At 44.9% G+C, this 16,939-nt stretch overlaps 1 protein-coding gene across 1 annotated transcript in view; it reads right to left on the bottom strand.

Moving 5' to 3' along the window:
- The window catches only part of fbxo11a (F-box protein 11a), a 42,394-nt gene that overhangs the window by 3,966 nt on the left and 21,489 nt on the right, over nt 1–16,939 (bottom strand). The window contains exons 2-17 of the mRNA XM_063191933.1: nt 14,722–14,852; nt 13,160–13,241; nt 12,287–12,431; nt 10,940–11,069; nt 10,413–10,496; nt 9,488–9,620; nt 9,253–9,359; nt 9,005–9,116; nt 7,957–8,063; nt 5,846–5,983; nt 5,068–5,285; nt 3,769–3,949; nt 2,961–3,083; nt 1,059–1,144; nt 861–937; nt 129–272 (exon numbers count right to left, since the gene is read on the bottom strand). Coding sequence (XP_063048003.1) covers nt 129–272; nt 861–937; nt 1,059–1,144; nt 2,961–3,083; nt 3,769–3,949; nt 5,068–5,285; nt 5,846–5,983; nt 7,957–8,063; nt 9,005–9,116; nt 9,253–9,359; nt 9,488–9,620; nt 10,413–10,496; nt 10,940–11,069; nt 12,287–12,431; nt 13,160–13,241; nt 14,722–14,852 — 1,998 coding nt within the window. The remainder of the gene's footprint in view (nt 1–128; nt 273–860; nt 938–1,058; nt 1,145–2,960; nt 3,084–3,768; nt 3,950–5,067; nt 5,286–5,845; nt 5,984–7,956; nt 8,064–9,004; nt 9,117–9,252; nt 9,360–9,487; nt 9,621–10,412; nt 10,497–10,939; nt 11,070–12,286; nt 12,432–13,159; nt 13,242–14,721; nt 14,853–16,939) is intronic.

Here is a 16,939-nt window from a genome sequence, read left to right on the forward strand (position 1 = left end):
TTAAATGCTGAATGGTAAATCTCAAAAGGTGTGTACTAGTTCACAATCAATCATGTCCATTGACCTGAGTCACGAAGCTGTGTGACGCTTCAAATCTGGGTCAATGCAGCTTTAGCTGCGAAACTCACCTCTTCCTCCGTTGAAGATGCAAATTCCTCCATCTCTGCCGTCGTGGATTTTATTCCTCCGTAGCGTGGGGTTACTGTCCGTCTTAATCCACACCCCAGCCATGGCGTTATCGAAGATTTCATTGTCTTCGATGAAACCCAACCCTGCACAGGGGGAGATACAGAGATTTAGTCAACTCTGAAAGATGAAATGGGCTGCCATTATGGCATAGTTATGATGACAGCACCACTCATACTACAGTACCGTTTTTGTGTGCCTTTATGTGATAGGACAACGGAGAGAAAAGAGGATATGGCGGAGAGAAAACAGGATATGGACGAGAGAGAGAGAGAGAGAGAGAGAGAGAGAGAGAGAGAGAGAGAGAGAGGGTAGGATGGGAGCAGTGTACTAATTAGGGAGGTGGACTTAAGATCAGTAAGTTGCAGGTTCGAATCCCACCACCCTTAAGCTCACCAGCCCAGCTAAGTGTAATGTAATGTAATATGATCCAGGTCAGGTTCAAACCTGGGTCACCATGGGCAATGTTTCCCATGCAGTACAGTATACTAGAGCAGTACTAGTAGACAGTAGCAGTAGCAGTACAAGTAGTACTATAGCCCAGCAATAGTAATAATTTGAACTTGCCAAAATTATACTCTCTGTATAAAAAAAAACACACGTGTGCTTTATTTTCAGCATCATCTTTAACTTCAGGGTACAGGTAAGGAACAGGAGGATGATTGTATCTTTACCGGAGTTGTAGACGAGAATGCCTCCGTTCTGGCCACCCCAGATCTTGTTCCGCCTGATTTTGGGGTTACTGCCGGTTCTGAGGATTACCAAAGCAACAAGCAGATGTTAGAAAACAAACATCAAAATGAGAAAACTAGGGACATTTAGGATTCTTGAAGATTAACTACTATACTTGACATGCCAGAGCCACAGCTTACCTGATTTGAACGCCAGAGTACATGTGATTATAGATGTCGTTATCCTCCAAGACTCCATGGCCATTGTCATAGAAGTAAACACCAACCTGCAGACAAGCACGCACAATTCAGAGGCAATTTACACTGATTCGTATCTATATAATATCTATCGCGAATGCACTGTTCATTTGCACTAAAATACTGAAAAACTAGTACACGTGGGGAATGATTTGAAGACGCCAGAGCCCACGTATTCACTCCAGTACCGATCTGATCTAGCGCTGTATAAACGCTTGGAATCTGTTCAGAGGGGGGAGGGGTGGCAGCCGATCCGTTTTCCCTCAGTCACTTAACTTACAAAATACTTAATATTTTCTAATCACATAAATATCATTAACGGACTGTTGACAGAGAAAGAGAGCATGCACCTATGCTTATTTGTGTCTATGCCTTCCTGGCATGGAATGGAGAGGGAAAGGGCATCAGAGTTTGCTACATTGAAATATGAAAAATTGTGAACTGACATGCTCAGGGGTGATAGTGAAAAAAAACCCTGAGCCTGAACCTTTTCCCCTGCTCTAACGACGACGACAAGATACTGCATAGTGGCGCAACGTAGGCCTATTTTGACACATTACTAGGCTGATAGTAGAAGAAAACCCTGAACCTCTAACATTCTCTGAGATAAGAATAACCTAATGGCTAATTATTATGAATGTTTTTATTTTTGCAAACTCTGTCAAGCCTGAAATCAGGCATGGAGCCTGAATACTATCAGCCCTGCATGCTTTAAAATGTGCATTAATTGTACCAGCTGAAAGAAAAAGAAAAATCCGCACTCACAAATTAAGTGTCATTATTTATTTATAGATTACCACCATGTCCAAAAGCAAACGTGTTTCGGCTATCAAGCCTTCATCAGTGCGTGGTTTTCTTCTTCTTTCAGTTGATACCTTTTATAGCTGAAACGCTAAACGTGGTACCACGCATTGATGAAGGCTTGATAGCCGAAACGCGTTTGCTGTTGGACATGGTGGTTATCTATAAATAAATAATGAGACTTAATTTGTGAGTGCGGATTTTTCTTCTTCTTTCAGTTGATACCTTTTATCGCGCACCCAAAGACATTCATTTTTTCCAAGAAGTTGAGCGAGTCCTCTGACAAAACTTAATTGTACCAGGACATCCTCACTTGTGAACCACGTTCTTGGCATGATGTTGCATTTTTGTTAAGCTCATTATGATAACATTGACGGACTATCAACAAAAACAGGGAGAGAACGCACCTGTAGCCTATGTGAGTGTTTTTTGCTGACATAACCGTCATGGTCTGGAGAAATGTGTATCATAATCACCAATTGTAACCGACTAGCAAGTGCATGTCTCCGGTGACGGCTTCAATCATGAAGTGAGCCCCTCATTCGAGTTGGCACGATATGTTGGAGTTTCTTTTGGTTATGAAAAAATCAGGTGGTGCGCTCAATACCTTAATAGACCTATGCGACAGTGCCCATCTTTGACGATGAATAAACTCAAAGTTGAAAGATAGTAGCCTGAAATTTGAAGCACTCATCAGATTTCTTTTGAGAGAAAGAGAGGCACTTTTCTTTTTTCGTCTCGCTGTCCAGTTACGAAAGGGAGAGACCTCGTTTGCCCATTAGTGTAGGACAATTATGAACTCGTATGGTTAAATATCCATAGGCTACTTATCAGTGGAGGTTATCAAATCAGTGGAGGTCATCAAATCTGTAGTCGATGTGAGAGAAGCCCAGCTTCTATCAGTTTACCGCGGTTTGCGCTGACGTGATGGGTCATGTGACTAGTGAATCAGCCGCCCCCAGTTTTTTTTAACACAAATTTGATCCGCTAGGCTAGACTGAACAGGGTGAAAGGTTAAAAGGTCAGAGGTGGATGGCCTCGCACCTGTTTGCCGCTGTGGATACGGTTTCTCCTGAGCACAGGCGTGCTGCCGGTGGTGACCCAGACTCCAGCCAGCGTGTTGCTGTAAACCTCATTCTCCTCGATTACCCCCTGGCCCTTCTCATGCTGCGCGGGAAACGAGAAACACATACACATTAGTCAAACTCACTGTACTCAAAATATATGTAACAACAAGGGTTAGCATAGAAGATTGAAAATGTGTTTGACCGGTCTCCAATGTGCAGTTACACTTAACATAGATTAAACATTAAAGTGACACCCTAGTTAGTCAGAGTCTTGTAGACAAGGAGATTTTTTTGATATTCCAAGGCAAGGGGTGCATCCCAATATGTGACCTTGCCTCCTCCACTTGTGCTTGTCTCCTCGTCCCGCCTCCTGGCCCCTCCTCCGTGGAGAAAACGATAAAGTTTCCCAGCTGTCAGCCTCGCCACAACAACTTTTGAGGGACTGTTTTTCATTCACCATCCCAATTGCAAATGAGAAAAATACTCTACAATTGAGCTTTTGCAAGATATTGAAATATAACGCTGTTGTCAGTGATGTCATCATGACGAGAAGCAAGTGGAGGAGGCAAGTGGAGGAGGCAAGGTCACATATTGGGATGCACCCCAAGTAATTGCAGAGGTGGGTGGTGCTAGGCTAGCGCAAATGACAGCTCTTCGGTAGCCTCTCACTAAACTGTATTATACCCAGTCCACAAAGCGAGCGCCAGAAGCAATTTTATTAACTATGCAAGACTGTCGACATGAATGCCGATCAAATGATTGAAGCACTGCTAGTATTGACATACCACATAGATGCCTCCGTGCTGTCCATCGTGGATCTTGTTGTGTCGTACGATGGGGCAGCTGTTGGTGCGGATCTGGATGCCAGCTAGCGCATTACCGTAGATGTCGTTACTCTCGATCAGGCCCCGCCCATCACCGAAGATGTAAACGCCGCCTTGGTTACCATTGAAGATGGCATTACCCCTGATACAGAGACAACAATACTAATATGTAAACACTGACTTGCTCTTGTGATGCAGACAAACTATGATGTTCAAGCCGGTGTTAAAGTGATACTGTCCCATTTTTGGAAATAAGCTTATTTTACACCTCCCCTTGAGTTAAATGATAGGGTTTTACCATTCTCCTGTACTCTCAACCGTTCTCTGGGTATGGCAGTGTAAATTTTACCTCCAAGCTAGCAGTTAACATTGAGTCCTATGAGACCAGCTGGCGGCTAACTGGTCTCGTAGGACTCAATGTTAACTGCTAGCTTGGAGGTAATATTTGCACTGCCATAGCCAGAGAACGGTTGAGAGTACAGGAGAACGGTAAAACCCTATTATTTAACTCAAGGGGAGGTATAAAATAGGCTTATTTCTAAAAATGGGACAGCATCACTTAAACACCGGCTTGACACTAAATGGAGACGGCATCACCCAATGGAAGTGTTTCTCAACCAGGGGTATGTCAACCAAAAGGGTACGTGAGCACACTGCAAAGGCTACGTGGGTATAAAAGTTGGTAATAACAAACGTATGGAGCATAGTCGTCTTGGGATAGAGGAAGTGACATGAGCATGAGTGAGGGGGTACTCAGGGTATGACAAAAAAGGCTTAGGGGTACGCAAGACAGAAAAGGTGGGGAAACACTACACTATAAAACTGCTAACCAAAGTCGGACACCGGTAGTCTTCCCAAGCACCAGACGTCATCAATAGCCACTGAGCCCAAGCACACATGGACAACGTCAGACCAATACAATGGCATCAGGATGCACTACCTAGCTAAAATAATGATCATAAATATATTGAGCCCAAGCACACAGCAGATGTAATGAAGCATGTCATCGTCACAATAACACTAGAATGCAATGCAGCATGCATGTAGCCCAGTGGTTTGCATCCTTTTTTTAAATTAATGCCCCCTGGAACTTATCATGGGCCTCCCAGCACCCCCTTGATCTCATATTAAGTCTGCCAATGCCCCCCCCCCTTAGTATTTAAAAAATAGAATAGACTAATGCCCCCCCAATGGCAACAAAGCAACGCCCCCCCCTCACCAATATCCTTCCCAACGCTCATCTAAGGCTCCCCCACGTACCTGATGGTGGGGTCGCTGTTGGAGGTGATCCAGACGCCAGCAAAGTTGTTTGCATAGATCTTGTTCTCGATGAACTGCCCACGGCCCTTCTCGTGCACGTAGATGCCGCCCGTCTGGCCGTGGTGGATCTCGCAGCGCACCACCGTGGGATTGGCGTAGGCCTTCACCTCGAAACCTGCTATCCGGTTACGGTGGATGTTGCAGCTCTCAAAGTAGCCCTGGAGGAGAACAGGGGGATGAGGGGGGAGAGAGGAGGAGGGAGGGAGGGAGGGAACGAGAGAGGAGGAGGGGGGAGAGGGAAGGAGAGAAAGGAGGAGGAGAAGGAGGAGTAGTAACAGGGGATGGGGAAGAGAGAAGAGGAGAATGGAGGGAGAGGAGGAGGAGGATGATGGGATGAAACAGGGGAGGAAGAGGAAGAAGGGGAGGGAGGAATAAGCAGAGAAGGAAGATGGAAGAATAATGTCAGTACTGTGACATTACAGATGCACCGTGTGTGTGTGTGTGTGGGCGCAAGAATGTGAGAGCATCAAAAAAAAAGACAACACAGCAGTGGATGGAACTGCATGCATTTAAAAAAAAAATTCAGCCTCAACGTTAAGGCTGTCTGGGGATTTCGCCTCAGGATGGCAACACGAATCCTGGCACATACACACACACACACGCACACACGCGCACACACACACACACACACACACACACACACTTCTAGTGCAGGTACTGATTCCTAAATGCAGAAGGGGAAAGTAAGTGGAGTAATAGCATGCGGCGTGATACGCACCATGCCGTGGTCAAAGGTGAAGACCCCCACATCTCTGCCATGGTGGATGTGGTTCCGTCTGATGATTGGGTTGCCATGGTTCTTCACCCAGATTCCAGCCAGGGCGTTATTGGAGATCTCATTGTCTTCATAGATGCCCTTTAGAAGCAGAGGGAGAAAGATGTATTATCTTTAGAGATGCACCGGATCCTGATTTTTAAGATCCTGCCATATACCGGATCCACTGCTTAAGATCCTGCCGGATCCAGAACCGGATACCGGGTCCTACGAAAGGGTTGAAACACATACCCTACTCGCACACGTGGGCCCTTTTTATTACGTTGGCTCAAGCTATTTTTTAGACTCAATGGCTTACTGCCACACTGCCTGCACTGGCCGCTTTCAAAGTTCTTTCACTCCATGCAGCAATTGGGGTTGTGAAAGACTGACTGAAAAACCTAGGCTAGAGATGCACCAGATCCTGATTTTTAGGTAACTGCCGGATACCGGATCCACTGCTTAAGATCCTGCCGGATCCGGATCCTGTGAATCTCTAATTATCTTAAACAAACATCGGTAACACTTTCTATGAAGCCCATATCTATAGCGCATTATGAGCACATTCATAACAAATTATAATGCGCATCATAATTATAGTGCATTATGACTACACTTTTAACGCTTCATGATGGAGTATATCAACAGTCATGAATAACTATAAATCTAGCTTATAATGCATTATAAATCTTAGGATGTTTTGAGTAATCGTGAATGGTTATAAACTACAGGCAGTGAAGGGGCTTATAATGCATTATAACGGTCATGATGCACTATGACTAATTATGATGCGCATTATAATTTGTTATAAATGCACTCATAATGCGCTATAGATATGGGCTTCATTGAAAGTGTTACCCAAACATCTTCTAGAAGAGCAAGCTAAATAAAGCCTGAACTTTTCCGGGATCCATGTGATGTCAAGCAAACGCCCCTTTAGAGGACCTTTAGGAGACTTAAGGTTGAGAATGAATGGAGTTCCCTTAGCGCTGTAGATGGCGGTAGAGCACATCTCATGCAAGCTGCCACGAAACGGCACAGAAAGAGAAGAAGGAGAAGAGGGGACAATGCCCCCTTAAGCGCAGATTAGACTTCTGCAACTGCGAACGTAAAATGTCGCTTGGGTCTGGTCACGAACCAGCTTTGCATTTATGCATCTCCACCCGAGGTCTCATGTCGCGAGGCACATTGGAAATAGCGCGATTACCTTACATTTCAAGCGCTGAAGCCATTATTAAGCAATGTTGCTTTCTAGCTCAGTTAGCTAGTATGTTCCACACAAACTACGAAGACAATGTACTGTTATCATTATTTGACATAGCTAGTCTGTTTTTACGTGCATAAAATGAAAGCACGGAAACTGACTCTGCCGATGTGTGTTTACATTCTGTGGAGGAGAACAGCTATGGTACTAAGACAGCAGGCATTGTGCCGCGAATGTTTAACTGATGCATTGTTTGTTTGTTACTTAGCTTGTAGCTTCATGTATTAACACACACTAGAGAGAAAGCATGTATTTAACAGAATATAGACAGGTTTGCTCTCGCAAACTACCACCACTGTGCTGCAACGAGAACAAGGGAGTAGTGAGACGACCAATCACAGCACATTTTTGTCTGCGTCCTTCGCATCCGCTCGGATAGTCAGGATTTTTTGAGGCGCTCGACAACGGGCGCAGAGCCTCTGCGCGGGGGGCTTGCTCTACTAGAAGATGTTTTGCCTTAAATAGATCCCGCTCAAATGGAAGGGCATGTGTAGGCCCTTAAGGACATAGGTAGCAAGATATTGGCTTCAAAGATCAGGTAATACAGTCATTCAATTGAATCACAAAGAATAGACATTGGCAAACATGGTACAGTAGTTCAAAGTTTCTATGCTTTCACTTTCATACATGTATTCAAAACGTGTGCACTACTGAGTCATTACATTAAAACTGAAGGACTAAACATGATAGCTGGTTTATACACCAGCCTATATACTTGATGTTCTAAATACATACCGGTACATCTAAAATGCTTGTTGAGAGCACAGGTGCGTGTTAAAAACTGAGTAATGAAAGTGTGACTTTTTTTTACCTGTGCATGGTCCGTTATGTAGAGGCCCACGTTCTCACAGTCGCTGATGTTGCAGTGTTTGATGGTTGGACAGGCACCCTGGCCACTTACGCACACAGCAGAACCCACTGCAGAGGGAACACACATACACACACTCAGCTTTGGCAGGAGTCGAGCACCAACATGCGAGAAGTAAAGTGGGGGGGAGGGGAGGAGCACTGTCAAGAAACGCACAATAGCGCACCCAAAAACCTGTCCTGACCAAATGCTCCAATGTGGGTTTGCCTTGACTTGGGCTGTGTCTCAAATGCCGCACTTGTGCACTTCAGGCACTGTTTTTCAGTGCCTAGGGCGCTCACGGTGAAAATTTCAGTTGAGCAGCCAGTGCACTGAAAATGCCAGGATGATCCCCTAACAATGGCGGAAAAATGCAGTGCTTGAATGATGGACACTGCACGCACTAAACGGCGGCCATGTTGACTATGACACGGAGGAAATGTGGCATTCAGTTCAGTAGAAGAGTTAGGTCAACAGTCTCCTAATTCTGTAAGTAATGTTGCTGGGACACCAACCTTTTCATGCCAACCAAAGTATTGTATGTGTGATTGTTGTCCTTTGGGGTGAAGGACATGGAAATACAAGCACCAGACGCTGTGCATTGTAAACAGTAGGCAACTCATATTTTGGCGAGCTAACTCCATGCTCAGCCGTCACTTCCAGCGAGGGCACAGTGCATAGTGCTCAAATTTTTCCACGACACTATGCACTAAAGACCTCAGTGCACTGTGTGCACTGTGCATTGACTGTCAGTGCACTGACAAAAGTGCGCCATTTGAGACATAGCCATGGAGACCAAGCTGTGTCTGTCGGACTGCAGCGTCGCCCACCATCACCATTGCTGCTCTCTGCTGAAATTGTATTATGAAGACTTGACGTTTTACAACTTAGCTTAGCTCTTTGGACTGATGCAACCTATTGTGATATAATGTAGTGTAGTGTAATGTGGGTTCGTATAATGGTGTAATGTAGTGTAGTGTAATGTAATGTACTCTGATGATGGTTAACATACCAGTGCAGGTGCTGCGGATGATGCAGTGGTCGATGATGGGACTGCAGTTGACCGTGATCTCAAGGCAGTGATGAGCGTTATGGTGCTGTGCCGACTTGTCATCAGGGTTAAACTACACAAGGAGAATCACACACACACACAAAAAAGTATTCCAGATTTAGCATCATGACATTGTCAATAATTCCTAACTTTTAAAACGGTTAACTATTTTGACACTGTGTTACTGTAAAAGTGTATTTGCCACTTACCTTGATGGTCATATATCCTACATATGCGTCTTCCGAGCCCTCCATGAACACAAATGTAGAGTCTCTCGTGTTCTCAATGATGACTTTATCAGCTACTTTACCAGGAGCTGAAATTGGGACACAACAAATGACATAAATTGAATAAAGAAGAGAAAACACAAGAGTTGTGATTTACACCAAAGTGCATTTGCACTTTGCGTGCGTGCGTGCGTGCGTACAACCCTACAGCACGCACCTGCTCCTATCATGGTGATGGGCGACTCGATGTATATCCACTCGTCAGTGTAGATGCCGGAGTGGACGAATATGAGGCCGTCAAAGTGGGCCTCCTGCACGCCACCCAGCGCGTCCTCAATGGTGTCGTAATACTGCAGACAGGGGAGGAGGACAAGGGAACGGAGAGATGTACACACAAGCAGGGAGCGTTACTTAAATCGGCAACCAGCAGAGTATTCCAAGAACCTGGCTTAAGTTACCCTTCAGGTAGTGGTAAGTCATATAATAAAAAGAGCCTTTTTAGCCAGGGTTCTAAATTAACTTCTCATCATCAGCCAAAATTGCCGGTAGATGATAATCTAACCAGCCACACTCACTAATGGGTCAAAGTGGCTAGTAAGTTGTTTTTTTCCTCAGAAAAACTGAAATTTCGCCAGTATTTGGCTGGTTGACTGGTGTTAATTTAGAGACCTGATTATCACTAATGTTCATGGAATACCTCCCAGATAAACAAATAACGGTTACACTTAAATGTACGTGTCGCTTCATAATACATTCATAGCAGTTGTTATATACTTTGCATGAAGGATTCATGGCTGTTTCGTAAGGCATTCATACCAAACCTTTCATAGACATGAAACACAAAAGGACGGCAACTTGTCAAAATCAGTAATCATTGAGGGCTTAGGACAAAACCCACAATGCTGCTTTGTTTAACTTTTATTTTGACAAGTTGCTGTCCTTCCATCCGTTAGATTCACGAAAGGTTTGGTATGAATGGGTCATGAAACAATCATGAATGCTTCGTGCAGACTTCCTAACAGCTGCTATGAATGTATTATGCAGGAACATGTTGAGGAAAGTGTTACCCAAATAACACTCTGAGACCCACGGCATCAAGGCCTGGGTTAAGTGTAACAGCCTTCTCCCTTTGTTTCACTCACCAGCATGTTTTCTCTGCCTTTGTATCGCGCAGGGTTGCTGTAGAAATGCTCCGCGAAACCAGGTTTGACGTGTGCTCCCTTGTACTGCAAAGACACAGGCATACAAGCAAGTCAGGCTGTGTGTTCAATTCAGCCACATGTATGGAACATCAACCTGCCACGACACTGAGCGTTATTACTACAGGACCAGCTGCAGGCCACTAGTTAACTAGAGCGAGGCCCGGGAGAGAGAGAGAGCGAGAGAGAGAGAGCGAGAGCGAGAGGGAGAATTCAATAAAGTAAAATTAATTTTAATTATTATTAATTAATTAATACATGTTTACTGTATTTAATTAGTATATGTAAACCATATGTTATGCTTTGGCAATACATTTCCTTTTCCTTGTCATGCCAATAAAGCCCATTGAATTGAGAAGAGAAAAGAATTGAATTTAATTGGAGAGAGAGAGAGAGAGAGAGAGAGAGAGAGAGAGAGAGAGAGAGAGAGAGAGAGAGAGAGCGAGAGCGAGAGCGAGAGTGCTTCCTACCAGCTGCTGAAAGCTCTCCTTCCAGGGGTTGGGCTGCTCGTACTCGTCAGGGTTGATCTGGTAGAACTTTCCAGACTCAGGGTGCATCATGGGACGCGTGTACTCAAACACGTCCATGTATAGCCTCTTCCTGTAGCGACACACACACACATTAATGCACCACACCACACGTCACCTGAGGTAATAATTATGCAAAGGGGGTGGAAGACTAGAGATACTACTTGTGGTTTTGTGACTACGGCAGATAAGTACAATTTGTGGTTTTATATCAGTACGACACTGAAGCCAAATGGATCGCCCATGGGAGGGTTAATTAATTGCTCACACATTCAGTTCACACTTCAACACACATCCAGGCAGGTGACTAGACTTGGTTTCTCTACCCTGCAGGGCCCTGCAGACTATGTAGCAGGCACTACGATAAGGAAGTGAGGGTAGAGTTGACCGACACTGAGCACATAGTGTAGTATATTTTCTTGAGAAGTGACAAAACCTGCTTCAGTTTAAAGCTACGCCTGAAACTGCAACCCACCTTGTAGATTGTACAGTAAGACACTGAGAAACTGAGGCACAAGCCTGCGAGTACTCCCCATAAGAAGTTATGAAGAAGTAAAGCAGAATGCACGCAGTCAGAAGCAGTGAGTGCATCTTAATATGCAACCTTGCCTCCTCCACTTGCTTCTCGTCATGATGACATCACTGACAACAGCATTATATTTCAATATCTTGCAAAAGCTCAATTGTAAAGTCTTTTTCTCATTTGCAATTGGGATGGTGAATGAAAAACAGTCCCTCAAAAGTTGTTGTGGCGAGGCTGACAGCTGGGAAACTTTATCGTTTTCTCCACGGAGGAGGGGCCAGGAGGCGGGACGAGGAGACAAGCACAAGTGGAGGAGGCAAGGTCACATTTTGGGATGCACCCAGTGTTGAAAGAGTGCTCAACATTGGATGAAAAAGTAAGGTAGGTCACATACACAGATCTTTTTTGTATCAATCAGAGGTTGCCAACCTATTCCAATTTGGGGCCCACTTGGAATTTTTTTGGGACCCACCTCTGACCCAATAAACAATACAACAGCAAAACAAACAAATATTATTTTGATGTTTAGATTTCAAGGCATACTTGGAACATCTTTGAGTCCCCACCAGTGGGCCCTAGCCCACAGTTTGAGGATCACTGGCTTAAATGATAAGCCGTACCCACAGCATTTGGCCAGTTGGCTGCTGCCAACGTCATGCCCTGAGAACGAATAAGGTATACATGCACACACGCACGCACGCACGCACGCACGCACGCACGCACGCACGCACGCACGCACGCACGCACACTTTGTTGCGCTCTCTCACCATAGGATGGGGTCATTGGCGAGCTCAGTGAAGCGTTTGCATACGCAGGCGGCACGGCACAGGTCCTGCTCCAGCAGGTAGGAGAAGATCTTCAGGACCACCTCGTCAGGTAGCCTCACCTGGAGGTACTGCTCTGCCGGGGCCGCTGGAGACAAGACACGACACAACAGGTGAGGTGAGGTGAGGTGAGGGAGAACCGGTGAGGTACACACTCAGTTGAGATATATCGCAGGATTCACAATCAAAACAACGATTAAAGGTGGTTAGTGCAGGTTTAACAACCACTGATGATTAACAGGTACTTAAAAGCACTCACGATATGTACTGTATACCATTGAAAAATTCTATGAAATGGTGTTAGTAGGAAAAAATAACTTCCACTTTTTCCATATAATGTATTTTATGGAGCCTAACCAAATCAAATATGGATAATATGTGCTACTAACAGGAAAGTGGTGAATTGTTTTAAATCTTAACCTGCACAACCACCTTTAAGGCTCATAGGTTATTGATCTGATATAATCCAGGAAAAATAATAGTGGTTTAATCCATACTGTAGTGGTATTCGCTGTGGTTGCACCACCTGACTTCTGCTACTAAAATTGTCAAAGACCATGAATCCATTCAGTGAGATCACTAATTTAATGATCAATGTTCCAAATGTGGCGATGTTGGTAGTGAGAGCGCCACAGTAATAATCACTGGTAATTGGAAAATGTCCCATTTGATTCAGGCTCTGTATCTGGCAACAGCCATTTAGGTTTTTGATTGTGTGCACATGTTTATTGGTCCTTAGTATTTCTTCACACATTTCTATTGTGTATGAGTGTGTTTCCATATGTTGCCATGTCTGTCTGTGCGTCTGGCTCTTACCTGGTAGGTCTTGCAGTTTGCCAGATACTCTGGCTCGCTTGGCTCTGTGGCCAAAGTTCTCTGTAGCTGAAGTCGACGCACCCTGTGGACAGAAATTGAGGCGATTAAAAAAATATATATATGTAGATGAAGCACTTAGGAGAACAGTTGGGTGATTGTAGTGGAAACAAAGACATTACAATAAAAAGGCTAAAAGACATGACAAAACAACCAAATTCATTTAGTGATGAAATCACAGAGACCGAAACCAAGTAAGCCCGGAGCAGTAGACATTAGCGAATGATGTGTGGGGCACCTAAATTAGGTCGTTACCCCAAATGGCCTTTATCTAAATGCCAGCCGCCGCTAATGAAGGCACACCTCTGAACGACCAAACAGAACAGATTGAAGCATCACCTTTGCAATGGGGGAGATAAATCAACATGGCTGCAGAGTTAGCGACAGAGCCAGAGAGCGCCAAGTAGCAAGTCGCGATTCCATCAGTCGCAATGAATTAAGCAGGAGATTTTTTTTTTAAACTCTTTTCCTCATTATGAAGACAACTAGATTTTCACATGACGACAGTTCACATTAACCTGACTTTAAAATGTGTTAAAAAAAAATGGGATATTGTAACCACTGCAGGCTACAACTGCTCCTGAATTTAGCAGCAATGAGTGAACGAGCATAGCTAGCAAATACAGAAACTGTTCTTCCTCCCAGAGGAAAGAAAAATCTTGGTTCCAGTTTTTACCACTGAAGCTTCCTCTTCCTCTCAGAGTAAGAGTTTGTTCCCTCAAAGTAAAAGCTATGAGCAACCATTTTTGTCCCCGTGTCTCAATCCACGCACTTGTGCACTGGGCCAAGGGCACTCACGCTGAACATTTCGGTTGAGTCAGTGCACTGAAGGCGCCCAGATGATCCCCCAACAATGGCGGAAAGCGCAGTACTTGAAGGATGGCACTGCACGCACTAAAGAGCCGCCATGTTGACAATGAAACGGAGGAAATGTGGCGTTCAGTTCAGTAGAAGAGTTTGGTCAACAATCTCCTAACTCTGTAAATAAGGTTGCTGAGACACCAACCTTTTCATTCAAACCCAAGTATTGCATGTGTGATTGTTGCCCTTTAGGGAGAAGGAAATGTAAATACAAGCACGAGACGCTGTGCATTGTAAACAGTACCCAACCAATATTTTGGCGAGCTAATGCCATGCTCAGCCGTCACTTCCAGCGAGGGTTCAATGCATAGTGCTCAAAGTTTTCCACGACATTATGCACTGAAGACCTCAGTGCACTGTGTGCACTGTGCGCTAACCATTAGTACACTGACACAAGTGCATGGAATGAGAAATACAGTGCGAGTAAGCGTAAGTGCCCGAACTGGGATATATAAAATAACGACTATAGTCGTGAAATTCAGAGATGCAATGGATTATTACGATGCAATTCCTAACTAATGAAATATTGTTTAGCTTATTTTTTGGCTTATCTTGATGTCTGTTATTCAATTATTAGCAGCCCCTGCGGTCTCCCCAGGGATCACCGTCCCCTCACCGGTCTAGTATGCAGTGCTACTACTTGCCTCCATGCTGGTCTTGCTGGCTGGGCAGGCTGTTCTCTTGGGTAGCAGCTTCTTGCGTAGCTGGTAGGGACTGTTTGGAGCTCCCGGGTTGCCAGACTCTTCTGCCACCATCTCTGCAGGGCCCTCTTCATCTGAGGGGACAAGAAGGAGCACAAAAGCTCAGCAAAAGGTGTGGGATGGTCCGTTTGTGCGCATGTTCCTCTGGGACAGTGGTTCCCAACCTTTTTCTTGTGGGACCCATGTTTCTACTATTGTAAGCTTTGGTGACCCAACCATGCCAGTGCCCGCACGAGAGGGAGTCACAAGATGCCCTCTGTTTCCTGCGAAAACTAATTTTAGTTATTTTATTCCTCAATTCGTCTTTGGTCAAATATAGAATAAATGTTTAATGTAGCACTTACAATTTGTTGCTTCTATGCATTTATTAATTAAATGCTTTGTCTTTTATTCAACATGGGCTATATATATTTAAAATGAAACCCCTTAAAATCAAGAGGGCTCCGCGACCCCCTGTGGATCTTTGGCGACCCATGAGGTGGGTCCCGACCCATAGGTTGGGAACCACTGCTCTAGGAGTGCCTTGGGAGGTGTGTGTGTGTGTGGTGTGGTGTGTATATCAGTCACCATCTGCAAAAGCCTTTTCATTTACCGAAAAGAGCACAAGCCAGATGCTCAGTGCTTCACACAAATCCACACCAATACAATACTATTACATTTCACATCGCTATAAGGGTTTTGTACAGCAATTCTTGTCCCTAACAATATACGGACACATTTTTAAAGCAAACTTCTTAACTCTCCCTCAACTGCTTCCTCTTTTCCACGCTCTGTGCATGACATGTGAATGTTTGTGCGTGTGTGCGCTCAGCTCACTTGTGCATGTTTTGTGTGCGGCCTTCCTGAGGCCCCATGAGTGAGTGAGTGACAGGCTGTAGTAATATTTGCCCGCATTCCTCTCTTGCACAATGGCGGCTATGAGCAGCTACCGCCAACGCTAGGAGGCAGCCAATCACAACACTGTACTGTTCCTTCAGCACCCAAGGACACATGTCTGTCAAGATGCTCACAAACCACCTCAACGAGAGAGAGAGAGAGAGAGAGAGAGAGAGAGAGAGAGAGAGAGAGAGAGAGAGAGAGAGAGACAGAGAGACAGAGAGACAGAGAGACAGAGAGACAGAGAGACAGAGAGACAGAGACACAGAGACACAGAGACACAGAGAGGCACACACACAGAGAGAGAGAGAGAGAGAGAGAGAGAGAGAGAGAGAGAGAGAGAGAGAGAGAGAGAGAGAGAGAGACAGAGACAGAGACAGAGACAGAGACAGAGAGAGACAGAGACAGAGACAGAGAGATACACATAAGGCACGTTCAAAGAACAAAGAACCATATTGGTGCTAATTCCCGCAACTAATCTCAAACCGGACAGCGTGTTCATGCTGCAATTCTGAGCGTTTGGGCACCGAAAGTTTGCGATGCAAACAGCAAAATGCTTGGTTTTTTTTCTCAACAAGACTGTGGACGTCAGCAGGTTCAGTATGAATGTGGGTGGTTTGCAGGGAAGCAGATAAGTTCTGAACATAACTGGTGCGGGCAAGGCCACCAGCACCATTCTGGTCGGCCTGAAACCAGTAACAGAGATGCGTCCAGGTCAGCAGGCCCCCTCTGCGTGCCTTAACCTCAATAACTGCAGAGACCGAGCTCGCGACCCCCGGGTAGCGCGCACACGCACACACACGAAACAGAATGTGAAAGTACAGTGTAAAACGTATGGGTCCACTGAGCTAAGAAAACAAAATCAATGGTTAGGCATGTAACCACCAGCGTTCCATGACTTTCAGATGACCGACCAGGCAATGCCGAAAGCAGTCAGATGGTCAGGACAAACGAAATATAGCCAAGTTTCTTGCGTTCTTGCCAAATGTGCCAGAACTTGACATTAGCAAAACAAATAATGCTGCTAATCTGAGGTGTTTCTCGACAATGTTGTTGCTAAGTTAGTTCTTAGTCAAGTTCTTACTTGGTTGCAATGCAACATTGGTTACCAAGTAAGTTGGTTGCAATGCCCATTGGCCAAGCAACCAAGCAAGATCAAAGCATTGACGGGCTAGCCCAGCGGTTCCCAAATTAATTCTGCTGGGACCCCCTTTTGGATCTATGAATATTCTTGCGACCACCCCTCCCACATCTTTCCTGGTTAACACCAGACCTAATCACAAGT

This window comes from Engraulis encrasicolus, chromosome 24, assembly GCF_034702125.1.
Source record: "Engraulis encrasicolus isolate BLACKSEA-1 chromosome 24, IST_EnEncr_1.0, whole genome shotgun sequence".
In the NCBI taxonomy this organism is placed as follows: domain Eukaryota; kingdom Metazoa; phylum Chordata; class Actinopteri; order Clupeiformes; family Engraulidae; genus Engraulis; species Engraulis encrasicolus.